This window comes from Numenius arquata, chromosome 4 (genome assembly GCF_964106895.1).
Source record: "Numenius arquata chromosome 4, bNumArq3.hap1.1, whole genome shotgun sequence".
NCBI classification, from domain to species: Eukaryota; Metazoa; Chordata; class Aves; order Charadriiformes; family Scolopacidae; genus Numenius; species Numenius arquata.
This window is the reverse complement of record NC_133579.1, coordinates 15,801,985-15,828,708: the sequence shown is the minus strand read 5'-3', so window position 1 is coordinate 15,828,708 and position 26,724 is coordinate 15,801,985. Positions and strand designations below refer to the sequence as shown.

Sequence of the window (26,724 nt, the reverse complement as noted above, 5' to 3'; positions counted from 1 at the left end):
TCAGGTATCTGAACACCCATATGCATCTTCAGAAATATATATTTGCTCACATACACAAAAGCTTATATCTGTGCCAGTCAGAGTTCCTGCATTATTCTCCTATTTATTGTATTATTAATACATCACTGTCTGTTAAGGTGATTAAAATCATTCTAAAGAAAGGAAAAGGAAGGCTGGGCTCAGGAATTCACTGTTTAGATTTCTTTGAGAAAATATCCCTTTGCAAAGCTGGCATTCAGATTTCCATGCTCAGCAGATGCATTAGCTAGAGTCCATTGCTGACCCCACTCAGGCTTCAGGCAAATGAACCAGGCCTGCAGAGACGCAATTTTCTCATGTTCCCTGTTCCAAATTAGCAATCAGAAGTGACATTCTGAAGGGGTATTCTTCCCTTCTTGCCAACATTACCTACAAAAGTAGTGCCATTTGAATATAAGAAATGTTGGAGAATTTAATACATCTATAGTTGCCCGAATATACCCCAGGCTAAGTAGCCAGACTGGGCCAAGCTGTTAGCTATTATTAAGAGATGCAGCCAGGGTTTCAAGGCAAAAGGACCTTAGGTATTTCTTCTGTCAAGGCTGAAATAGTGCTTACCGTAATCACTGACTCAGGAGGTTTGTCCAAGACTTCCCACTGGAGCTCATTTCAGTGATCTTCCCCACACCTTCACCAGAAGATCCCCCCCAGGAAGGTAGGATAACATCTCAGAGCAGCACAGTGAAATCTGACAGTGCTCGTTACATCAGAGCCCTTAAGCTGCTGCTAGTACCATAAGGAAAACACCTTATTACCACACTTCTTGTGATGTATTAAACAGCCAAAAGCCTGACTGAGGTGTTGGGTTCCTCTTTTGTGAAAGGACACCCCCATCCTGTCTCAGACACCATTTGTCTGTGCCAGCAGCCCTTCCTCTCGCTGCTCATTTCCCGCAACCTAGAGAAGCCTCCAAGGCTCTCTGGGGGATCGTTGTTACGATAGCCGATGTCCCTGCCTCCAGAATCAGCTCTCAGGCTCGCATGTCTATGAATTTGACTGTTCAAAATGTGTTACTGTGTTTATAGGCTACAGGGCGCTGGGGAAATCAGTTCTAATTACTCCATTTTGCAAATACAAACATACTGATTTACATTACAGTGAAGTCATATTCCAGAGGCTCTGTGAAGCCTTGCACTTGATTAGAGACCAATGTCTCCCAAGAGAATCCTCAGTGGGCTCTGCCCTACAAATTCTTTTGAACAGTTTTAAATAATTTCAAGTTTTAAAGAGACAAAAAAGACCTTGTTTGTCTTCAGTGTGAATGACAAACAACACTGACAAGTGAGGAATAGATGGCAGTGTTTTGCTGTAACTCTGAGAACTCACTGCCACTCAATTTGATACATCGCATGATAAATGGTTTGCCAGTAAAATCAAAGAGTGTGTCCCTTGCTCCCAGGCGCGTGTACTCTGTCACAACACCTGCCTCTGAATGTATGACTTCCTGCAGATTTGTCCCCATGGTTAGGTAGCCTTTAAGATTCTTGATTAAAAGAATATATTTTGATATATTCTTAAACTTGAGACTTGTCCAAATGTTATGCTACGAGTATCCACTAAGGAATGTTCAAATGCAATAAAATGGAAGCAAATTTTCTAGAGAGTATACATGGTAAAATACTGAGAAGTGGCAGGGCCATACAATTACGGCAGTGTTTGGGTGCTGACAGAAGTCATTTGCCCTGATTGACAAATACAACTGCCACTTATTGACACTAAGGAAAGAGGCCTGTTATTTCAAGTGAGGAATATGTTTATTCTGGGGCAAAACTAGCAGCCCGGTCACCAAGGAATTATGGGAAAGACAGCCTTGGAAGTTGCTACCTTAAGTCTAATAGGAAAAGCGAAGAACAGAGTTTGTGAGGAAATTATAAAGACTGTGACATTATCATGTCCAGTTTAGCCATATAATGGGACGGTCACATTTTAAAGCTGGAAGGTGCTCTATATAAAGGCAAAGGTGAGTTTGTGCAAGCTTGACAGATCCTTTTGCTTATATTGTAGAGATTGTATTTAAAAACTGAGCTAACATACAGAATCTGTCATGGAGAATAAATCTTGAAGGGTGGTTTGATGTTTTTTTAATCTCTTAAGGAATCAGATGGAAAAAGAGAAAGGAAAAAACAGGAGGAAAATAAGCTTTCACACTAAACACCACCATCCTCTTTAACCTGTTAATTAGATCAGAGCAATTGGAGTTTGGGAAGTGCCAAACTGGCCTTGCTCTGACCCCTCAGCCTCATAAAAGCTCTGAGGTGAGAGGAAGGGGAAAGATAGCTGGTTACATTTCTTGTCCTTTTTAGCTTGCTGTAGTTGAATCCTACCTAGCTGAGCTTTCTACATGTAATCTTCCAGCTCACTTGCAAATATTCTGATTAGTTAGGAAAGATTCATGCAAAGAAGTGCCTGTTTTCCTCCAATGCGTTTCTGCTAAGTCACTCAATATTATTGTTAAGAGGGTTTCAAGGTGGCTTAGTAAAATCTCTTTTCATGTAAAACTCACTGCCTTGAATCAACCTGAACAATTCCTCTCCTCTTCAGCACTCAAAGGTTTTTACATTGTTAATCCATGGGCAGTACACAGAAAATAAAGTTTGCCTTGCCCCAGAGAATTTGTGTCTTTTATTTTCTTACACCAACCATGGCGGTACTATGGTAGATTTTGTTATCCTTCTCAGATTGAAAGTTCTGGTATGGAGGAAGAGCTAGGCAATACCCAACCACCCACTTTTAATCAATCCTGCAAAATTCGTATAGGACAAGGGAAAGAAAAAACTGCAACTATATTTAGGTTGATAATTCCCCGGCCTGTGAAAGGCTCAGTTTTACACCTGATTTTTTTAACTTCTGTCTGTGTACAGTATCTGCTTATTATGCTTGTAGTAGAGTCTGAGTCCCAGCTCCTCTCACCCCTGGAAAAGGGCAATGAGACTTAAAGATTAACTGATTCTCCATTCACTTCAGCTTGTACATCAGAAGTCTCAGACAAAAGGCATAGTGTGACGAACCCAATGGAAATGAGACTTCCTATGTTCCTTGCCAGCTACTACTCTTTTGAAAAACATCCGATTAGATATTCTACAGCTGTATATTTTTTAAATCAAAGTACCTTATGGAGGACTGTCAACTTCAATTAACTTCAAGGTTAAAAGTCAGGCAGGTTACCAGTGAAAAAGTGTTTTCCAGACATCTTTCGTACTCCACCTTCTTTCCTGCCAACGTACTTGGCAGGGTAATGAATTGCTAAGAGATTGGAAGCTTTCTGATTTTTTATTTCCAGGTAAATCAACCATTTGAACTTCCTTGGACGTGAAGCCCTCCTAATTTTCTAGTCCCCACTTCCAGGAAAAATGAGCAATTTTATTTCACTAAGAATTACACAGTTATTGGAAATGCGTTTTGGAAAACCACCATGAAGGAAAATTAACATCCTACTTGCTCCATCTTTCACATTCATCTCTGATATGAATATCTTTTCTTGAATAAGCCATTTGTAGGCCTCTTACATATTAATGTTAAGTATCAAGCTATGAGCTGTTTCAAACTACCTAGCAGAATGCTAAAGAGGTAGATAGGCTGTTTTCATGGTCTCAACAATATATTTAAATGTAAAAAGGTTGGATTAAAAAAATCAGAAAACCCATATGAAATAGCTTTTCATTTGAAGACCAGTCCATTAAAATCATGTTATAAGGGAACATTGATCATAAGGAAAAAGTAGGACAATTAGCCAAAAACAATTAGGACAAAACTCAGTCCAGATTGATTGATATGCAAATGTCCTGGACTGGAGACTTTGTTCATGGCTGCTGACCTTTTGGATAAAGTAAGTTTTAGTAGATATTAGAGAATGTGTGCTTCATTCTCTGGGGAAAAAAAAAAAAATACAAGTTTGATTATAGAAATTAATCAGTAGCCTCTAGATTTAACTGTGATGTTTTAAAACTGTAATGCACATATTTTATAAAGACACAATTCAACTGAAGAAGAACATCTCCTACTGGTGGCATGATACCAATTTACTTTTTTTTCAGACTTCAGAGGAGTCACAAACTCTGTTGACATCTCCGCAGGGCTGATATTTTTCCCAACCCCATGTCATCTGTAACTGGTGTACAACCTGGATATGAAAATACTCAAAACGTCAAAATGTTTTGACAGGTCTTTCCATATTTGAAATATCTTCCCAATCTGCTACTTCTCCAGTAGTATCAGTACACAAAGTGTTTCTTGGGCAAACATTGTTATACCAGCAAAGCTGGATTTTGTACTAGTAAAACCACCCCATAATTTCCAAGTGGTAATCTTCAGTACAAGGTTTAAGAGAGATCAAAGTCACCTAGCACAAGTCGTTTCCAAATTAAGGTTACAAAGAAGTAAGAGAGTGGAGTTACGCATCGCCCATCCCACAGAAGTGATTCAACAGCTGCAGTTTCAGCAGACTTTGGTACTCTGCCTTTGACAGCGTGTGCAGCATCCTGCCACACCACCTCAGGTTGCGCACATCTGTATGTTCTGTGAAGATTTTCACACAGATAGTGAATTCTTCAATAAGAACTTTAAACTGTATTTTTATTCCGGTAATAATTTAGTACCTGCTAGTAGAATTCAGCAAGATTACAAAGCATTGTGAGGATTATCTTTGTTGTAGATAATTTTCATTGTTTTTATTTGCTCCAAGGACAATTGCAACCTCGTACATCATGGCATACTGCAATGGCAGAGAGAGACCACCAACTTCCCCAAGGAGAGACTTCTGTAAATATGGCTTTTCAGAGCAGCTGGGCTTCAGCTATCCTGCCTAGAGTAATAGCCCACCTGATGTAAATACACTTCCATGCTGCAGAAATGACTGGAGAAATTTTAGTTGTGGGAAAAATTCTCAGAGTTCATTTATGCAATGTCCTTTGTAAAGCTGCATAAAATGTCAAAGGAAAAATTTCCTATCTTCTAAAAACCTCAAAATTTTGAAAATTATGTTTTCTTGCTGGCAACAATGTGTACGAAGTTTTTATTAAAATTTCTGTGTTAGGAAATACTTAAGGTTTTGGTTATTGATTTCTTTCGGTCTTTCTTCTCTCTTCTGTTAGGAGGGCAGGCAAAGGGAAAAGGACAGGCAACTAGAAACTGAAAACTTCCAATTTTTTTACTTCCATATTTCAATAAAAATCTTGACAGAAGACATTAATTTTGGAAGATAGGCCATCATATGTTTTCAACATAATTTGATTGCTTTAAATGATGGCTAACTCAAGCTTATCTTCAAGTGGCCAGGAGTCCTGCAAGGGGCAGACCCAGCCAACGTAATTCAGAGAAGCTGCCTAAATGCTTCAAGCTCTCTCCAAAATAAGGAGGATCAGTACAGAGGGCCAAAAAGGCAGCTCTCCCTTCCTGCACTGAGCGGATCCCAATGCCAGAGCCTTGCACCGTCTCTGTGCTCCAGACTAAAGGATTGTGATGGTCGAGCCATCAGAGCCATCTCTTCCACCCTACTTTACTGCCAGGAGAATTACGATGGCCTAAAGATAGTATAGAGGAAAACGTCCCTTCTCTTTCTCCGCTCCAAAAATATCAACATATCTTTTGCAGTCTAGAGGAAACAAAAATAATTAACATTGCCAATGGCTTACAGTTCAGCCTCTTTGGATTCCCTGCAGTATAACTCTCAATTAAAATTTGTGATAGGCAGAATGATGTGGAAAATATGGTTCTGCAGAGGTCTGAACTATGTATGTGATTTAATCTCCGATGGGCCTATGATAACCTTCAAGATCGCCAGAGTAAATTAAGTCACCCCATAAGTAACATCTATTCACATACCTAAGAACTGCACACCGAATACACACTTATTTAACATAGCAGCCTGAAATAGTCATTCATGCAAGTACTGGAATTTTCTAGGCCTGTAAAACCCCCAGGCTTTTAAATCCCATTGTTAAAGATTTAACAAAGACAAGAGTTGAATCATGTTTTTGTGGCAGACCATAAGGCAGAGGGGTTTTGTCCTCGGCTTAAGCAGAGTCTGCAGTCCTTGCCAAGACAAAATTCTTGTTGATCTCCTTGTAGATCTCACATATTCCTCCTTTACACATGACAGCCCACCTAACAGGATGGAGGGTATTAAATCCTCCATCCATGCAGAAAGAAAAGACATTGTCTTCACTTCTCTAACAAACACTGAATAATGAGTCCTATTTTGAAAGGAATTTACCTTTTGGTTTTAGATAAATAGTGAATACATAACTAAAATGGTTTTTCTTTTTTCAGTTTTGTTGCAGCTTTTAGTGTATTACATAGATCATTCAGCAGCTCTACATTTTCCTTCACCTTTCTAACCAGCTGTCACCACCCTCATATATTGTAACCTATACAGCTTTTTAAAATTAGGTGATAACCATGTTCACTATGGAAACATTCAGGCGATGCACGGTGTTACGACAAAGGGAAATAACAGTTTCGTAACATAAGCCATAATGAGCCTGTCCTATGTCAGACAGTACAGTCTGTACAGTGAGAACATCTTTCCTTTATTTCAGTTCTGTTTTTCTTTTTTTAGCTAAATCCATTGAATACTGATACCAGAAAGCTTAACATACTTTACACCGTAAAATAAGTTTTATTGTTTTATCTTTAAAAACAAATATTTTGTTTAATTTTTTTAAATTCCAATAAACCTTTAACTCTTTCATCAGACCTTAATGCCTAATAATAAAGTGCCCCCGCAGTTGACGGCATTTGATTTATTCATACACTTACTAGCAGTAACTTATGACTAACCCTGATGAACAACAGATGGGAAAATCAAAAAACTGGAAGGTTTGAAAAGTTGTTTGGAGACTACAGTTGCTACAGAAAGCTACCCGCACAAGAGGGAAAACTTACCCCTCCGTGTAGTGGGAACATAGTCTGAGTGCACTGTCATTCTTAATGTCTAATATATAGGCAATTCTCTGCAAAGGCACAGTGTTCCTCCCATTAACTTATAAAAGGAGCTGGCATGGATTCTACTGTCATTTTTAAAACATTACATTCTATACTCAAAGTTGAATGTCACCTTCTACGTAACTGTTTTATTCTATGCTCAGAGCTGACAGCCAGGCTCAGATAGTCCAATGCCAATTTAAAGAAACCTCAAAAGATACAGTGGGCTTTTTTCTTCACATAAACAGAAGGACATTGTGTAAATGTATGTTCACCTATTTTCCACTAAAAAAACCCCTAGCATCTAGTGCAAGTCAGCCTTGGCTTTCACTATAGAGAATACTAAATTGAAAGTGACTATAAATCCAGATATAGAGATTCCAAACTTTCTTACTTTCCTAACATCCCTATGTAGATCTCTTAGAAAAATGATATTTATGGTTTAGACTAGTAGCTCATATTATCTCACCATGTAGCTAGCAAACATCACAGCTCAAGCAGTAGCCATGGCACAAAAATGCCGAGCATTTTTCTGATCATTTTAAAGATTTACATGCTATGGCTGGGATTTCAAACATCTGTGTGGAAGCTGGGCACACAGCCCCTACGCACGGTGCAGATTGTAATTTTTTGTCTTTTGATAGCGTGACGTTTTTAGGCTTTGCAACGATATGCTTGTTAAAAACCCCAAATATACGCCTTGGTCAGTGAGTCCTCCAGAGATTTGTTCACATACTCAGCTTTGTGTATTGACGTCAGTGGGACTTTGAGCGGGAAGAACCAGATGACCTCTGAACGTAGCTTCCCCTCCTGTTTTTCACTGATTCACCATCTGAAAAGGTCAGCATTGCCTAAAGGTCCTCAAAGCCTCATCCCACCTCATCTGAAGCCAGAGACAGCCGTCGCAGTAATTGCAGCCCCAGAGATGTAGCTTCCTGTTTGTGCTGTGCTGCTGACCCATGTGTCTTGGGAAGTCTTGGAGAAAACACACACTGGAAGGACTTTCTGGGCATTCAAAGTCCAGCTGCCTTTTCTGATTGCTTTTTTGGAGCTGCTGAAGAGACACAGTATTTTTGACTGTGCAGAGGGTTTCAGTTCTGTAATGTGCTATAAATGTTTTGTACTCTTCATTAGGTCATGTATTTTAAACATATATGCATCATGGAAATCCAATAGAAAGTATCTTAATGATTGTTCATATACAAAAACTTTGAGGAAAAAAGGAGGCTTGGGGGGAGGGGGATAGGGCAGTTTAAAAACAGGACAGTAAACTCTATGTCCCAAGTAAATATGCCAAATGCAGCCTATAGCAACCACAAATCCCTTAAAGTGGCAAACTGGAGAGATTCATAGAGTTTAGCATGGCTTTCCCTTTTGCAATCAGGCACATTTTCTTCAAGTCACAACAGAAACAGCAGCTAAATGGGTTTCTGATGAATCATTGTTGTTATAAAGATACAGGTATTTCCCTGAGGCTTTGGTAGTGTCTCCTGGGGAGCAGAGGATGAACTGGCTCTGCAGATGGCAAAGTCCTTGGGGGAAGGACTGTCAAAATGAGAGCCTGGTGTTTCCAGCATGACCTTCCTCTCATGGCAGCAGCAGAAGATATGGTGCTTCTTGCTGGTAAGACCTTATAATAGAGCAGCAATCCAACCAAATCCTCCCTAACCAGTAAAAGCAACCATTTCAAAAGCCTTTCTCCAACATCCCTTCATTTTCTCTTCCTTCCTCTTCCAAGGGAGAACAATGGACCCCAAGAACAAGGGAAAAAAGAGTTGTGCCTATTCTTACTCTGCAGCATTGTCCTTGTAAGCCAAATTCAAGAATCCTAATAGGTTTGGGATCTTCGCACAGGGTAGTTTTCACAAGTTTCAGTGGTTTGCACCAGCAGAGATTTTTGCCCCCTATGGTATTTCTGGGTGAGGTCTTCACCCTTCTAATTCCAAGGTCCTATAGAGGAAACTGGGAGTCATAAATAATGTCCTAGAGCAAGTTCTAAAATTACACCAAAAGGTAAGCAAAAGTTACATACTATCTTGAATTAACCAGACTATTTTGATGTCATTTGTGTGGAACAATGTCAGAACCTGCCTGTTCATCTCAAAGCAAGGAACAAAATCACCTATACCTCCCAGAAAATGCAACATATGTGGTCATTGAACACCAGTTTGTGGAAAACAGGCATTTCAGTTAGCATTTACCTTTTCAGTTGCTTTAACAATTAAACCAGCATGAGCTTGTCCTTTTGAAACTCTACATTGAATTATTTCTAGAAAGGGTAATAACCCTTTACCTCTCAATATGTTTAGTGTATTCTCTTTAAAATGGAGTAAAAGGATGTTATGAAATTCAGAGACGCTTTGTCTGACATAGTGCATGATGAAACCACAATTAGCACAACATACTGAAGTCAGTATGGCAAGAGTCAGACAGCATTTATAGCATGTCCATGCTGTAGCACGTGTCCCATCAAAGAGTATGAGAAAAGACAGTAAAATAGTACAGAAAATGGGGTAGCAGAAGGACTTTTTAGAAAAAGTCACATTCATAAATCCAGTATGACAATAGTAGTGTTAGAGGGCTTCATGCAAGCAGCTCTAGAGGTCTGTAAATGTATGATGCACAGGTACTGCTTCCAAGGTGATTTCCAAGGTATCAGTTTCAGTGCTTTTTTCTCCCTGCACAACCACCTTTACTGACTTCTTATTGGCCATTTTTGCTTGGAGGTTGCTCTCCAAGGACACAGTTTCTCGAGGAGGGCATTCCGTAGTGCTTAGCCTCTCCTGGCAGCATTTTGGATAGCTTTGAAAGCATTCAAAAGTATCACTGCGCTTTTCACAAGGGAAATAAGAACATTCTTCCACAATTGGCAGAGAATTACAGCTGGATTCATTTTTGCCCTTAAATGTTCTCAGGCTTGTGTTCAAAGTTGATCTGTAGTTCTGCGGTGCCTTGGCAGAAAAACAACTGATACAGAACTGATGAAAAAATTTGAAATCTTTGGTGATGGTGTTTCGGAAACTGGGCTTCAGGAGGAGATAGATAACTGGATTGTAGAGTGTGGAGGACTTTGCAAAGACAGCTGGCACAGCAAAGGCTAACGGAGGAATCTTATCTATTGATCCAAAAGCTGCCCACATGGCAATGATGGCATAAGGGCTCCAGGCAACAAAAAATCCAATGCACACAGCAACACTCAGCTTGCAGAGAAAAAGAGAAAACACCGAGTTAAAAAAATACATGAGAAAAATAGCCACCAAAATATGCATAAAAATACCACCTGAATGAACCCCTTTGTTAAAAGTCTCCCCAAGTCTTCCGTCATACCTCGACTGCTCTCCAAATGCATATTTTTCTAGCAACTTAACTCTGTCAGAAACTTAGATCTACCTGAACCTTTCAGAGTTAAAATGTATCAGCTCCTACACTTCTTCTCTTTCTCTTCATTAAAGTGTTGTGAAAACGCTTTTTAGACCAAAAAGGAAACCAACCTAAAGAAAAAGATACCATTCTGGGAAAATGCTTGTCTGGACTTCAAAGCCATTTCTATCTGTTGTCTAATTTAAGAATAATACTAGTTTTTCTGACTGCAGAATGTCTTCCATAAGTTTACTGTCGGTGCTCAACTGGAGCCACACACAGGCATCTGACAGCAGAAAAATGCATTAATTCTTAAAGTGAATCAAATTAATGAATTTAAGTTAACTACTACTGCACAATTGTTTGTCCTAATAAACTCTATAAGGAAATCCTTGATAGGCCTTTTTAAAAAACAAACAAAAAAAACCCAAACCCAAAACCAAAAATATCTCAAACGCCAAACAAAACCAACAGGTTTTTTTGTATAAGTTGTCACAGAGATATGTAAAATGCAAGAATAAATATCAGATCTGCAATAAACATAAACCTCAAAAAATCTAAAGTAAACAGTAAGAATCAGCACGTATAGGAAGACTAACCTGCTGGGCAACATTCTAGGCACTGTTAATAACGGAAGTGCACATATATCTTAGAGATAGAAACAAGAATATTCACGTTCTTGAAGAAGCTTCATAAGTCTATTCTTGTCAAAAGTACATGCTTCCAAATAAGGAAGCCCAATTTAGAGCAGTATTGGATCCAAGGGACAGAAGAAAATACATTAGGAAAGTACTTTTTTTTTTTCAGCTGCTGATTGTGCCACCTGCCTGAGCTGCCCTCTGCAAGCGGGAGTGCAGAGCTGCTAACTAGCTCAGTGAACTGCAAATCCACCACCTCTCTCAGGGAAGCTCTAGCTCTAGATTCAAGGTTGTAAAAATCATGGGGTGTTTTATTAAAAGAGATGACATTGCTGTGTTCAGAGTGAGAGTGAAAGAGGCCCTGAGCGCTAACATCAGAGGAACGTACATCAGACTCTTTTAAGGCATAGAGAGGTCCTCCAGACGCTATTATTTTCTCCTTAATTTTAATAGTCTCACAAATTTTATTTTGCAAGAAGAAATGCATGGTGATTGCCAAGAAATATATACCACGAGTTTTATGAGGAATGTCTGTGGCATTTAACTTTTTTCTATTAGGCTAAAATTTGTTTATGAGTTTGTGTGTCTCTAGAAAGCCATATACTATAGTAATAGCGACACAGGAGAAATTTCCCATTTATGGGTGATAATCATTTAAATTTCTAACCTGTCAGAGCTCACCTGAAGTCCAAAGTTAAAGTCATTTGACAGAATTGAGAACCAAGACATTTTGATAGAATGAGACTAGTTAAGAAATGATGAAGATGCAAATCCACAAGAAATTAAATTTTCTCTTTGTTTCCATTGAATTCTATTTCTGTACATCAGCTGAAGGACTGGCTCTATCTATGGATGTGCTGGTGCTACATGCACGAATTTTGTAATCTCTGTAAACTATCTGTGGCCAGTATTCAAGACTGAAACAAAAAGCAGTCTCTGTGGGAAGTAATATGCCTTGACCCTTCAGAATCCCATTAAGAAGAAATTGACATTAAAAATCAATCGGTGCGCTTCCCAGATGGCTTATTTATGTTAGCAATTAATCTTTGGGATTGTGATAGGCTTTATATTGTTCCCATGAAAAGACGTTTGGCACATATTTTCAAGAAGCTCTCAGCCAACTTCCTGAACTGCATCAATACAATTTCTAGAGCAAGGTGGTTTAACCTTGCATAACCTGAGCTATCCAAAAATTTATATGCTAAATCTAAGCCTGGCCAGGTTCTTTATAATGTCAAAGGAAAGAGAGACATATCTCCTGAAAGTAATTGATATCATTCAAAGATCTATGTCTAAAACAGGTGTGATAGATTGCTCTCAGGTCTTTGACACTGACAATTTTGAAGATATACATAAGACAACAAACTTTTAATGGAGCACAATTAAGCAAAAGGAACTCCCTTGGAGATATTTAAGCATATCAACGTATACATACATGAATGTAGAAAGAGACCTTGTTATTATTATTTATATTGTCATGACACATATTGAGAATTCTAGAGTTCAATGCAACCGAGCTCGAAAAGACTTAACATTCTCTATCCATGGTCAGAAGTTTCAAGCCAAGTGCTTGATGAAGTACCTCCATCTCCTTAAGATCAACAAAATGACCGACATGGTTCCAAAAGACAGGTATGAGGAGTGGGCTAACCAGTGATACCAACACAAGATAGTGAAGAACATCAATATTTTCATATGCACAAGAAAAGAGGAGAACTTTATTGGGACAGATGTGGGGCAACTTTGTGAACACTCATAAGAAATTCACCAAAGGGCCAAACCAAAGGACACCTTTGTGTTTCTGTGGGCAGAGAAGAACCACAGCAGAACTGCATAAGGACAACAAATGGGGGACCATTGCATAGGCACACTATGCCTTCAAAAACATGTCCTTGTGTCTCCACTTTCTTGGAGACATGGTGTGTTTGTATAACTGTATCTTAGCTACCTCTGAAATACTACACAGGCAAGTTGCAGTGGGCAGTTTTCCTAAAATGATCAAAAAAAGTTTATTGAATGTACACTGTTCCAGTACATCCACTGAAAATAGAGACAACGAAATAACAAGTAAGCCGTAATAAGGGATTTCAATTACCTGAATATAAACTGGTCAAAGATGGTAACAGAAAAGTTTTGAAGGAAAAATAATCTTTTTCACAAGCTCTTTCACTGTAAGGGACAGAGTACTTGTGAGTGAGCATTCCTTTTTTCCTGCTGGATCATATTTCAACTTTGCTGATCATTTTCAAAAAAACTTTCTTAATTCAGTGCCCAATAAAGTGGCCAAAGGCTACTTAAAACTGTAGGTAGCACGATAGAAACAGAAGCGATATCACTTCTGTTATTCAACCCTCAATAACTAACTAGAATTGTGTCAATATGTCAGAAAATAAACCTTTACTTTTGCCTCAGGTAGGTTATTTCCAGTGATGGGCTCATTTTGTCCCAGAAAATGTTGTTCAGAATAAGTGATCTGTACATTCTTTTATTTCATTTCATTATCTCACAAAGGCCACACATCAACTACGTACACCAACAAGAACTGTTTATAAGTGAATATAACTTTCACACTATGAGATGGGTCAATCACCCCATTTCACTCTTCACTCAGTCATCTTTATTCTATACTTGATGGAGAGATGTCAGTTCTGGCTTTGGATTTCCTCCTGTGAAGGTGATACCACCTGTGGCAACAGTCACCTGTACATCACTGCACAATGAGACCCAGGGAGGACTGGGTCGAGCCTTTTCATAATTTCACTCTGGACTTGAGCCCGCATCTCTCATTAAAGTGAAGGAGAGACATAGTGCTTAATTTTAGCCTCAGCCTATAATATACAGCTGCTAAAACTGCAGTAACAGCAAACCGAGCCTGGAGAGAACACAAGGAAAACCAGCATAAAGTTATGTGGCAGATTAATGTAACTATGTGACTTAGAAAAATATGTGCAGGCCTCATATAAAAGCCTAAAAAAATTTAGCTGTGATGGAAACTATTCCAGAAGGCACTAAGTAACTCATTATAGTTTGTAGCAAGTGCAATCAAAGGCTTACAATCCAAAACTCCTTAGTGTTAATAGGAAGATGATTTTGATGAACTATAATGGATTCTCTGTAATGTCTTTATGTTATTATGGAAATAGAGAGAAAAACAGCTTCGGCTCTATGAGTTATCTTTTCATAACTGCACATATCCGTGGAAACTTCTAACACATTTTCTCATCAAAGTGACCATCAAGTGGGTTCACGGTTTTCTGGGTTTGCACTCCTGCAGCATCTAATAATACCAGCTCCTTTGCATTCTAGTGACGTTTGTTTCCACAATAAAATAATTTTCCTGGGCTCTAAAATTCAAGGAAACAAATATGTACTTTACACCTGTGATACTAGGCGGCTCTAAGAATTCAACACTGGTTTACATCAACCAGGATTTCAAATAGCAAGTTAAAATTTAAATATAGGTAAAAAATTATGAGTGTTAAGGAGTAATTTCTGATCATTTTCTTACCTTGTCATAGCCCAGCATGGAGCTGTAACTGCAAACTTCTAATAGATGCCATGTTTAGATAACAGTATAATAATTACACAGCAGGCTTGCTTTTTAATTATAACATATATAAATATTGAATTAACTATATATCTGTCATGTAGTGTGTAATTTCAGCAAGCTTTAATGGAAACCATGTAGATGCTTTAAATCATTCAGCCCGTAGCACCTACAGCTCAGCATGTATGTTACTGTTTTAGCACCTGCCTACAGTTTCAGACTCAACAGCTCACAGCACTACTTCACTGGAATAACCAAGAGAGTTCGGAATACTGCTTCTTATGAAATATATTGCAAAAAAGTTTAGAATAGGAAGACTTGAGCATTAATAAATTAGAAGAATCAAGCCTTCCTGAGATGATGTCATTTAAATCGAGTGGACTGCATTTTGTCCTTCTTCTGAATCATGTATTGTCCATCATTTATCTCTTCTGTAGAAACTTTTGCTTACATTGGCAGCCAAATTCATTCTTATCTGCAAAACAGAAAAGAATATTTGCAGCAAGTGCTAAACTTCTCTCAATTTATTTATGGGATATGTTTATTGCAGCACACTCAAAGGATTCTCAGTTCCCAGGGGCTGCAAAGAAGGAGAAATGGGCTCTCAGAAAGTAATCAGATAAAGCTATGACAAAGCCAATAAAATGATACTCTCTTCTTTCCTTTCACTTTTTAAGGAATTGCTACAGGTAAAGCTATTCTGCTGAGAACAGAAAGTTTTTCCTACAAATTGTTTCTGACAGGCTAAATGCAACCATTTTCAAAATCTATGAGACTTAGTCCAAATGCATGCTTATAAGCAGCAAATTAATTCCACTGATTTTCTATGCCTCAAGGGACTATTACAACCTCTACCTTGTTTTTCTGCAAAATAATAAGCTAGTGAGCCAATGCATTGCTAAAATAGAGAAGTAAAAGAAATTAGAAATTCACAGGCTAAGCTTTGAAAATTCATGTAATGAATTTTACTCCTCCTTTCATTCAACCAAGCACAAAAGAGTAAAAAATGTAAAAACAGTAAACTACTGTTACAGTACTATGGTTCAGAAAAAAACACCTGATTCATATTAGTGTCTGCTCTAAGACAAGTCAATGGGCCTCTTTCCAATGATTTCTCTGCTCTCAAGACCTTGAAACAGACCTTTGGCAGCATTTTTTAAGCAATCTGGAATTATCTTGTTCACTTATTCTTTTGTACATACTTAGAAAGAGCATCTCACTGTATCTGCCCAGCTTCACGGTGTTGAGTTGTGCAAGATAAAGGTAATTCTTCTTTAACTGTCTTGCAAAAATAGGGGGAAATACTTTTAATGCTATCTAATTGCTACTGCCCAAAATTATTCAACCTTCTCTTTTTCAGCCAAATGATACTTCGTTGTTTTAAATCAGGTGCTTCAGAGGTATCACAAATTAAAGCCACAAATAAATAGAAGTTGAGTACCAGGAGATTTCATAGAATCATAGAATGGTTAGAGTTGGAAGGGACCTTAAAGATCATCGAGTTCCAACCCCCCTGCCATGAGCAGGGACACCTCCCACTAGAGCAGGTTGCTCAAAGACCCATCCAGCCTGGCCTTGAACACTTCCAGGGATGGGGCATCCACAGCTCCTCTGGGCAACCTGTTCCAGTGCCTCACCACCCTTACAGTAAAGAATTTCTTCCTAGTATCTAACCTAAATCTCCCCTCTTTCAATTTAAACCCATTACCCCTCATCCTATCGCTACACTCCCTGATAAAGAGTCCCTCTCCATCTCTCCTGTAGGCCCCCTTCAGGTACTGGAAGGCCGCTACAAAGTCTCCCTGGAGCCTTCTCTTCTCCAGGCTGAACAACCCCAGCTCTCTCAGCCTGTCTTCATAGGAGAGGTGCTCCAGCCATCTGACCACCTTTCTGACCCTCTGCTGGACCCTTTCCTTCCTGTGTTGGAAGCTGGACGCAGTACTGCAGGTGGGGTCTCATGAGAGCAGAGTATAGGGGCAGAATCACCTCCTGCGACCTGCTGGCCACGCTTCTTTTGATGCAGCCCAGGATGCAGTTGGCTTTCTGGGCTGCCAGCGCACATTGCCAGCTCATGTTGAACTTCTCATCCACCAACACTCCTAAGTCCTTCTCCTCAGGGCTTCTCTCCAGCCATTCTCTGCCCAACCTGTATCTGTGCCTGGAATTGCCCTGTCCCAGGTGCAGGACCTTGCACTTGGCTTGGTTGAACTTCATGAGGTTTGCACAGCCCCACCTCTCAAGCCTGTCCAAGTCCCTCTGGATGGCATCACTTCTCTCCAGCGTGTCCACTGCACCACACAGCTTGATGTCATCAACAAACTTGCTGAGGGTGCACTCAATACCTCTGTCCATGTCTCCGACAAAGATGTTAAACAACACTGGTCCCAGTTCCAACACGTGAGGAACACCGCTGAAGAACATCACTGGTTTCCACTTGGACATTGAGCAGTTGACTGCAACCTTTTGAGTGCGGCCACTCAGCCAGTTCCTTATCCACCAAACCCATGACTTTCCAATTTTGAGACCAAGGTGTCGACAGTGTCAAATACTTTGCATAAGTCCATGTAGATGATATCTGTTGCTCTGCCCTTGTCTACCAATGCTGTGGCAATATCGTTAAAGGCCACCAAATTTGTCAGGCACGATTTGCCCTTGGTGAAACCACGTCAGCTGTCACCAGTCACCTCCTTATTTTCCACGTGCCATAGCAGAGATTTCAGGAGGATCTGCTCCATGATCTTGCCGGGCACAGAGGTGCGACTGAATGGCCTGTAGCTCCCTGGGTCTTCCTTTTTTCCCTTTTTGAAAATGGGGGCTATGTTTTCCCTTTTCCAGTCAGAGGGAACTTCACCAGACTGCCATGACTTCTCAAGTATAATGGAAAGCAGCTTAGCAGTTTTGTCCAAGGTCATCCACAAAGTCTGAATCAGAACAAAAATCTGAACACAATATACTGGGCCAAAGACTTACTCCTCACAATTTAAATTGAATGTACTGCAGACAATTCAGAGATGGTATTTGGACAAATATTTGATGAGACATGAAGTCACACTCATGGTGGTTTTGCTCCTGCAACATCTAGGGAGAACTAGGATGTGTTTCTGAAATGGTTTAATCCCCAGGAACTCCTGGAGAACACACAGTTTTCTACATCTACATCTCTACTCACAGTCATAAAATTTATCTGTTTTATCTGTATACTCAGACCACATTTTCTCCAGAAGCTGGCAAACCCATTCACCTGTGAAGAGATCACATGAGAACAATAGCGTCCTCTGTATGCATTATAATTGATTTTTATGGCACTATGTAATAATAAAAGCAATATCAGTAGTTAGCCAACCTTGCAAATTCACAAGCAGAAAGCACTGATAGCGCTATACAGCTCCCATTACATTTTCTAAAAGTCTTGCAATTGTCATTCTTAGATAGCACAGAGTAAAACACTACAGGCAGATCTTTTAACAGGGGAAGTAGATTAATGATAGTGAATGTTATCTGTATTTTATTGTTTTTTTTTTTATATAAAAATATTCAATTACTAATAAACAAATAGACCAAAGTGGGCCTAAATTGAATGCTATGGCCTGGTATATTAATATGTTTAAGGAAAGAGACAGCCACTTAGTGTGCAGGGCAACACAGATTAAACTCCAGGAACTTGGGAAACCTTTACACTTACAGAGGAACCTGTGGCATTTTCTTGGAGCCTCAAAGCATAAGCAGCTGCCAAGCAAAAGCTTCCACAATCATATTTCTGGGCTTAGCTAGATTCTTAAGTGTTTAAGTCCCATTTTAAATGCCCAAGTCATTTTCTGGATTTAGCTTTTCCAGACAAAAGCAATGTCCAAGCACTTCAGCTGAACCTGGATCAGAAGGTAGAGGCACAGGCCAAACCTGACCAGGACTCCTAAGTTAGAGTGACCTGGTATCAGAGGTAGGATGGAAAAGGCCAGAGGATAATGGGCTATAATCTATCTCTAATTTGACAAGAACTACAAGGTAGGGTGTATTGCAGCTCAAATCCAGCAGGAAGAACTACAGTTCAACAAATAATCATTCCAAGTACACCACAAAAATGACATGTTTGTGGTGGACTATTTTAACAGAGTTTTTTAAGGAAAAACAAAAAAATGTCTCTTCTTTCTGCTTTTATGAGTTTGACTTATACCATCCCCTTAGCAGATGTCTCCAAGGGATTATAATGTATAACTATTTGTTATTTGTATTATTGTTATTCTAGGGTGAGAATCTCTGCAGATGATAAGTAGTCTCAGAGTAACTCAGAGTTTACAGTCTAACAGTGAAGATCAGAGCAATTTTGAGGAGAAAAAAATCTAGGAAGAAAAAGAAGAAATACTTGTCAGTACATGATAAGCATTTTTCCTGGTGTTCAAGCAGCCCAACCAATATCAATTTGTATGATATCCCAGCATGACTTTTTGTGTTAACATCACAAAAGAAGTTTCAAAGGTGATATTGTTTTCATTTTGCCAGTGTTTATTAGGAGAATCTCATAAGAATGACAAGTAGCATTGAACATGCATATGCATTTCTGAGTGTTGTGAGCGTACAATATAAACAGCTTCTTGGTCTCACTGAACAAGAATGTAGAAGTCAATTAGGATAAGCTATGAAGAGTTTTAAAAGTTAATTAAAGAGTTAAAGGATAGTATCCTGTAGTTAAATGGAAGACTTAAGAAAGTCTACAGAATATCCAGGAGTGTGGCAGGAACATACTTTAGTTGGGAAATGTTCTATCTGAGAGTTATTAAAAGGAAGGAGTAAGTAAGATGTGGACATAACTCTTTAGTTCTTAAACTGCTTGGATTGAGGAAGATATTTAGGTTAAAAGACCATGCAGTAGACAGGACGATGATGTTTTCCACGGTGTTCAAAACCAAGATGCTCAAAGGGAGAGACGGGGCAGATTAAGATGTCTAGTGCAGCTACACTGCACTTGGTAATCTGAAGAGAAATGTCAGAGAAAGACCAAGTTTGTTAGCATGAAAAACAGAAAGCAGATCATCTATACAGAAGCAGATCTGTGAGATACCCAATTGTATTTGCAAATGAGAGTCACCATATTCCTGAACAGAGAGAGAAGATAAGGACCAAAGACGATTCCAAGCAGAAAACTGAAGGGTGGTGAGGAAGATACTTAGAAGGACATGTGAAATAAATGACTAAAGAAATGAGCGAAGGATTCATTGAAATCAAGAAAAAACCAAATATTTTCTCAATGAAGATTATTAATAGAGTCAAGAGTTAACATTCATATCTTTCAAGAGGTACATTAGGTGAAACACACCTAATGTCAGCTGCAAAGTTCCTCTTATTATTTTTTGGTCTATTAAAAAAATATATGCTGATATTCTCCTGGAAAGGACAGTTCAGTTATAGACAAGAGAGTTTGATCTCTACAATACTATTTAAAATCTTTAATGATAGAAAGCTTAAGCCTGGATCTCCTCAGGTGTCTGCAGCTGGGCAAACAGAATTCAGCCACTTAAAACCAGACTGGCTTTCATAAGCAATGGTTCAAGAGTGTGAGACCCAAACTCACTTCTACACAGCGCTCTAATTTTTAACCTTCCTTTTGATCAAAAATCTGAAATCTTAATTTTCACAAGTAATGAAGCTCTGTGAGCTTAATTTCCACTTTCCAGAAACAACACAGCTACTGTTTGCTTATTTAGTAACTCATTGCCATGCAGTGACTCTGCACAAGACAGTACTGTTGTCTGAAATGAAAACGCAGCAAGGACCAATTTTCTTTTCCATCTTTATTCCCTCCTCAAAAATTTTCTTGGTCCTCAAATAGTGCTGCACAGCTGTGCCAACTTGCAAATACCTTGACAGTAATGGTTTGTGCATTGGTCATCCTGATGGGGCCGGAGATGTGCTGTTCCACTGCCTTCCTGGATTCTTTCACAGTTACCAGAATAAGAGAGTAGGAAGTGACAATTACTCCGCAAGGAAGAATAAAACAGAAAACAAAGAGGACTATGGTGTAAGACATGGCCACGGCACTTTCATTGGTGGAACGCCAGTCAATGCAGCAGGCAGTGCCATAGGGCTCCGCTCCGTATTCTCCCCAGTGAGCTAGGGGAGAACAGGCAAAAACTCCTGCGTAAGTCCAAGCACAGGCTATCAAGATTTGTCCATGTTCTCTCCTGAACCTGTTCCCTGGAAGACACAAAACAAGATCAGCACGGTTGCCAAGTCTGCATGGAGTTTCCCATATGCAGGCAGCTCAGCAAGGTAATTAAGATGGATAACTTTCATAGGTGTTCCAAATAATTACAGCATATTGAAGGTTTGTAAGAATATGGCATGGTTCACAATCTACCAAAAAAAATAGGTAGCTGAATTCTCTGATACATTTAAGATACTTAGCACAAAATAAATCTATATGAAAAAATCTCTATCAAAATGTAGCAATAAACTCTGAAAAATTAACTTATTCAGGCCAGCCTTGCTTTCAGATTGGAACGCTTGTTCCATGTTTCCAAATTATCACCCTGACTTAAAAAAGCTTAGAAGTAATCAATTGCAAATATCTAGCCCTATCGTTAATTATCAATGATCACAGAAATAAGAATTGTTTGGCTGGATGTGAAAAAACCTCTTCTATAAAAATACCCTCTAGGATATGCAATCCAGCAACGGTGGTCTATGTTCACATGAAAAATTGAGTAATTTAAGACAGAAACATTAGCTTACCATAAGCTGGAAAACAAATTTTGAGGCAGCACACAGTGCTCAGTAATGTCAGTGTTGAGAGACTGCAGATCCCAAACAGCACCCCACAAAATGCATAGAACAAGCAAATCTGTTTCCCATACAGCCAGCTGGCAAATAACCAAGAAAGTTAATTCTTAGATGCTATCCTTCTTTCTTAAATGTAATACAAATTGGTAGAAATATATTTACAGTTGTAACCTTAAAAATTCAATAAAACTGCATGATTAAATTATTTGTTGGTCAATGATCAACTACAAAAGACATTATTTGAAAAACTTACAGCCAGTAAAGTAATCATGTCCTGCTTTATTTTTATGATACACATTTAAGCCTTTTTATAAAACACAGCAGTGTATCTTAACAATAACAACTCTGAAAAGAAAAATCAGAATGCTTGTCACTAGTAGGCCTAGGTCATAAAATAATATAACTTATTGTTATTTCTGCTATCTTTATGTATATTTTTAAATCAACATCGTCAAAATCAACACATTCTCTTATGAAGGTTCTCCAGAATAAAATTTTGATCTGAATCACTATACCTCCTCCCTTTCTATTCAGACCCCAGCAGTATTTGTAGCAGCAGTTATCAAAAGGCCTATTCTAGATTTTGAAGACATCAGAAGTCAATATATTTAGCAGTATTTTAACACAGAAAGCAATGTGGTAAAAACTGAGTACTTACTGGATGTTTTTATCTTACTTTTTATTTTGATGCCAAAATGAGGGAAAACTAGATGGGAGGACAGAGAGATTTTTTCACATCAAATCAAATACTTTTTTTTATTTTGGTTAACTGAAGAGAAAAAATTACCCAGGGGTTATGTTGGGTGAGGTATTCTCTGTCTCTTTTGTTAAATATATTCTACTTAATTATGCTATTAAACACACATTCCTAAGTTTCTCAGTAAAGTGTTTTGGGAAGCCAAATCAGCACTGCATATTCACATCTGTGCAGTTGTGGGACGTTCTGCAGCTGGGATAGACCAAAATATTACAAATACCATCCTATAGTATCCCAAACCATGGAGAACAGCAAAACAACCAGTTCTGATCTTCCTTCACGTTTTCTATCTAGTTCCCTTCTCTCAAACACTTTCATACTGCCTGGGTTGTACAAATACTGTCCGAGGTCTAGTATGAGTCTTCTAAGCCTCCCAAACTTTAAAAGAGCACCACAAAAAATAGATCTTGCACAATGACATAAGGTTGAATTCATGTGGATAAAGAGAAGTGGAGAAGGAAGGGAAAAGTTCTAAATTCAGAGTGTTGGCCTAAAAATTAACCCAGAACATTACATTTCTGTGCCTCATCCTTACCACTAACTACTTTTGGAGATCATAAGTAAATTCAGGGTTTTCTTTTAATGGTACCAAATTTCACTGTCCAACTGAAAAAAAAAAAACAAAGCATTTCAGCATCACTTGAATAACACTACTCATGAAGAGCAAAAGTAGTAGGAAGTGGGTGTTTGGGAAAAAACAAATCTTCTCAGCCCTGCAGAAATCAGGAAGATAGTGACCTCAAATAGACATGAATGCTAACTAACACCAGCAGTCCATAAAGCTGCTGTTACAGAGCATACTTCTCTCACTCCCTCTAATTAATTCTCACTTTTATGGCAAGCAAAGCGGCAGAGTAATTGAGCCTTCATCACTGACACTGACCTCCAGAGCCTGTGGAGGATGTTAAATATCACGTGCATAGTGAACAAACCTGTGTGAAAGGCTGGAGGTTACAGCTAGAGGGTACAATGTCAGAGTCATACCAAGGTCACTGATGGCAAGGTTAATAATGAAGTATTCTGCTGGTTTCAACAAATTCTTTTTCTTGTAGGAGACACATAGGAGAATACTGTTCCCACACAAGGAGAATATTCCTGCAGAGAAACACAAGATATGAAGAGAAAGTCTCTTTCTGCCATGCCTTTTTTTTCTACTGCACAGGAATAAGGTGTTGTCATCATAGCTAGCATTTATCAGATAAACTTGTTGCTTTTTAATATTTTTTTTTTCTCTTCTTTATATTTCAATTTTTTAAAAAAGATTTTTTGTCATTCTTCCTGGCTTCTTCCTGTTTTGTCTATCAAACTGTCTACAAAGTTCTAATGAATAATTTTATTCATTCATTTAACTGACCTGCAAAAAAAACATTTCCCCTGTAGGACGCTGGCACTAATTAAGCCAGAGCCAATATCCATCTGGCACTGCATACATTTTCCCAGCTCCAGGTCTAGAGCTCTCGATTCACCAACCCTTCTTCCTTTCTCTTTGGGGCATTTTCTAAGAGGTGCCTGTTATAGATCCTAGTAATAATAGGCAATATGGCAAGAATGTTGAATTATCCATGAAAGAGAAAAATGTAGTTAAGTCATGTCTCTGCTATGTATAGATAGAACTATTTTCTTTGGGAATGCTGTTTTTACTATGAGACCTGCCAAGAAACTTGAGGTGGCTGCAAGTAGTCTAGCAGAAAACAAGCAATTGGCTCTCTACCTTTAAACTATCAGGATTAAAACCTACAATGGATACATAGAGTTAGATAAGAGTTAGATGACCATCAGTTTAGAAGGTCAGACAACAGTCAAAAAACAGAAGGAGTTTGAGGCATCCTTTTATAGACACACAAGCACATAACTTCCAAACATAAGCTTCAGAGGGTCAGGAACATAGGAATGCCTAATGAATGGAAGGCTCCCTTAATTAACGCCATATGAAATCAAGCTGTTGAAGAGAGACCAAGTGCTTTTGTGGACCTCACTGTGGTTCCTGTACACCTTTGGAAAAAGCAATGCTTTACCAAATCTGAGCATGGCTGCTTGTCATGGGATCCAGAAAGAGAAAATTAAAGAGAAAGTTAAGAAGAAAGTTATGAGGCAATACTATGCTGCATGACTAGCTGAACAAAGATGGGAGAGGAGAACGTGAGACAGACATAAATGAAATTTTCACTGTTTTATCAGAAGTGTTGTCAGTAAAGAGGTCTGCATCTTATTTGGTTTCGATAGCACATAGAAAACACCAAAACCAAAAATAAAGCTACACCAGAAAATTTCAAGTCCATATGGCAGGAGAAAAACAGCATGAGGTTTCTGATGAAAAATTACCTTATCATTAGATGAACCAGCTCTGCAAATTCAGGAGCCTCTAAATTGATATGCAGTGTCCAGCCAGGCTATAAGTCTCCTCTCAAACTCAACTATCCATATACTGCTATACTCTAAAAGAAATAGGCCTACATTCATTTTAGTTTTTCAATCAAAATGTTGAAAAAATATGTTAATCTTTGAAACCATTAGGATGCCAATATTTATTGACAGTCAATGGGGATAAAAGACATGGTGCTATATGTGTTTTGCAATAGTCCCATACTTCAGGGCTATATTGGTTGTTTTAGGGAAGGAAAATTCCAAGAAGGATTTTTTTTTCCTACTAGGGCATTCATTTGGCTTTTGTGTTTTTCTTTTCCACCATAGAATCACCTAGGTTGGAAGGGACCTTTTAAGATCATCTAGTCCAACCGATTAAACAAACAAAAAAAAAAAAAACAAAAAAAAAACCAAAACAAAACAAAAAAACAACAACAACAACAAAAAAAAAACCACCAACCACCAAACCCAACAAAAAAACCAAACAAAAAAACACACACAAAACACCACCCAACACTAATCCATATCCCTGAGCACCATGTCAACTCCTCTCTTGAATACCTCCAGGGATGGTGCCTCAACCACTTTCCTGGGCAGCCCATTCCAATGTCTGACAACCCTTTCAGTAAAGAAATGTTTCCTAATATCTAACCTGAACCTTCCCTGGCGTAACTTGAAGCCATTGCCTCTTGTCCTATCATCTGTAACTTGGGAGAAGAGACCGACCCCCGCCTCTCTACAGCCTCCTTTCAGGTACTTGTAGAGAGTGATAAGGTCTCCCCTCAGTCTCCTCTTCCCCAGACTGAACAACCCCAGCTCCCTCAGCCTCTCCTCGTAAGACCTATTCTCCAGACCCCTCACCAGCTTCGTTGCCCTTCTCTGGACCTGCTCCAGTACCTCAATGTCCTTCTTGTGGTAGGGGGCCCAAAACTGGACACAGTACTCGAGGTGGGGTCTCACCAGTGCCGAGTACAGGGGGACAATCACTTCTCGGGTCCTACTCACCACGCTATTCCTGATACAGGCCAGGATGCTGTTGGCCTTTTTGGCCACCTGGGCACACTGCTGGCTCATGTTCAGCCAACAGTCGACCAACACCCCCAGGTCCTTTTCTGCCAGGCAGCTCTCCAGCCACTCTGCCCCAAGCCTGTAGCGCTGCCTGGGGTTGTTGTGACCCAAGTGCATGACCATGGTGCAGGACCATCTTCTGAAGCACCAGACATCAGCTGTGCCTACTGACTGAACTTAGCCAGGGTGGCCACTGCTCTACCAGATGTCTGGACTGCCTTTCCTGGCCTCTGGCTCATGGTTATGCTGAAAGTACCTTTAGGATTGGACCTGGACTTTTCTCCCCAGTCAGACCAGGACTATAGAGGATAAATTTGCCTCCTCTTTAATAGCATAGCCACCTCCCCTGAAATCTCACTTCCTAAGGCAGTGACTGGATGTTAGACATAAATGTGATCTTTCCAGCACCTTTCCTGGACACATTATAATTATGACTTTTGGTATTTTACTTCAGGCATTATGAGGAGTCAGGATGTGTTGTTCTACGGCTTGCAATCATGTATGGAAGTTATGCTTTCCTGTTTAGAATTAACAATGATCATGCGAATGCCAAGAACTGCCAGGGCATCAAAACCCAGCGTTCCTATCCATTTTATATTCCTAATAGTGAATAAAGTTTTTGTACCTAACATAAATCACAGGTTAAAAACCTTTTTAATGATTTTACTCTATGCTATTTTTTACCCTTTTTTATGAATATAGAGAAGTTAATCTGTGTCAGAAAGAAACTTGACTTTTACAGTCAAGTCTCCTTACCACATTAAATTCAGCCAAATCTCTATAAACACACATAACATGAAATCATACTTACCAAATACCATATAACATATTCCAACAACAATATCAGCTGATTCTGTTATTTTGGACTGGAATGTCGAGTTCTCAAAAGATGGGCCCATCTGAAAAACAAACCAGGGCATGGTATTAGAAACTCGGTATCCAAAGAGACACCATGTGAGCTCTCTGCAAGGCTATAAGCTGTTTTGTGGGGAAAGAACAGGGAGAATTTAATTTAATTTTATTTTCTGAATTAACGATTAATTTGCCTGAATGGAGGAGCCAGGCTCTTTTCAGTGGTGCCCAGAGCTAGGACAACAGGCAATGGGCACAAACTGAAACACAGGAGGTTCCCTCTGAACATCAGGAAACTTTCACTGTGAGGGTGACTGGCACAGGTTGCCCAGGGAGGTTGTGGAGTCTCTATGCTTGGAGATATTTAAAAAAACTACATGGTCCTGGGCAACTGGCTGCAGGTG

The 26,724-nt window shown here is 39.1% G+C and overlaps 1 protein-coding gene across 1 annotated transcript; it reads right to left on the bottom strand.

Moving 5' to 3' along the window:
• Positions 1-9,557: 9,557 nt before the first annotated feature.
• On the bottom strand, positions 9,558-26,367 carry LOC141464122 (opsin-5-like). The gene is made up of 5 exons (XM_074146863.1): positions 26,280-26,367; positions 22,969-23,131; positions 21,232-21,359; positions 20,360-20,694; positions 9,558-10,160 (listed from the first exon to the last, which is right to left on the bottom strand). The coding sequence occupies exons 1-5, from the start codon at positions 26,365-26,367 to the stop codon at positions 9,558-9,560; spliced, it is 1,317 nt and encodes a 438-aa protein (XP_074002964.1).
• Positions 26,368-26,724: the final 357 nt, after the last annotated feature.

Bases quoted from the DNA above. Each gene is read 5' to 3' on its own strand.
- LOC141464122 (XM_074146863.1), bottom strand. From the start codon at position 26,367: ATGGGCCCATCTTTTGAGAACTCGACATTCCAGTCCAAAATAACAGAA. The intron at 21,360-22,968 runs GTTTGTTCACTA...GTTATTTGCCAG, and splicing joins ACCTCCAGCCTTTCACACAG to CTGGCTGTATGGGAAACAGA. The intron at 10,161-20,359 runs GTATTTGCAAGT...TTTCTCTGCAAG, and splicing joins CACAAACCATTACTGTCAAG to CTGAGTGTTGCTGTGTGCAT.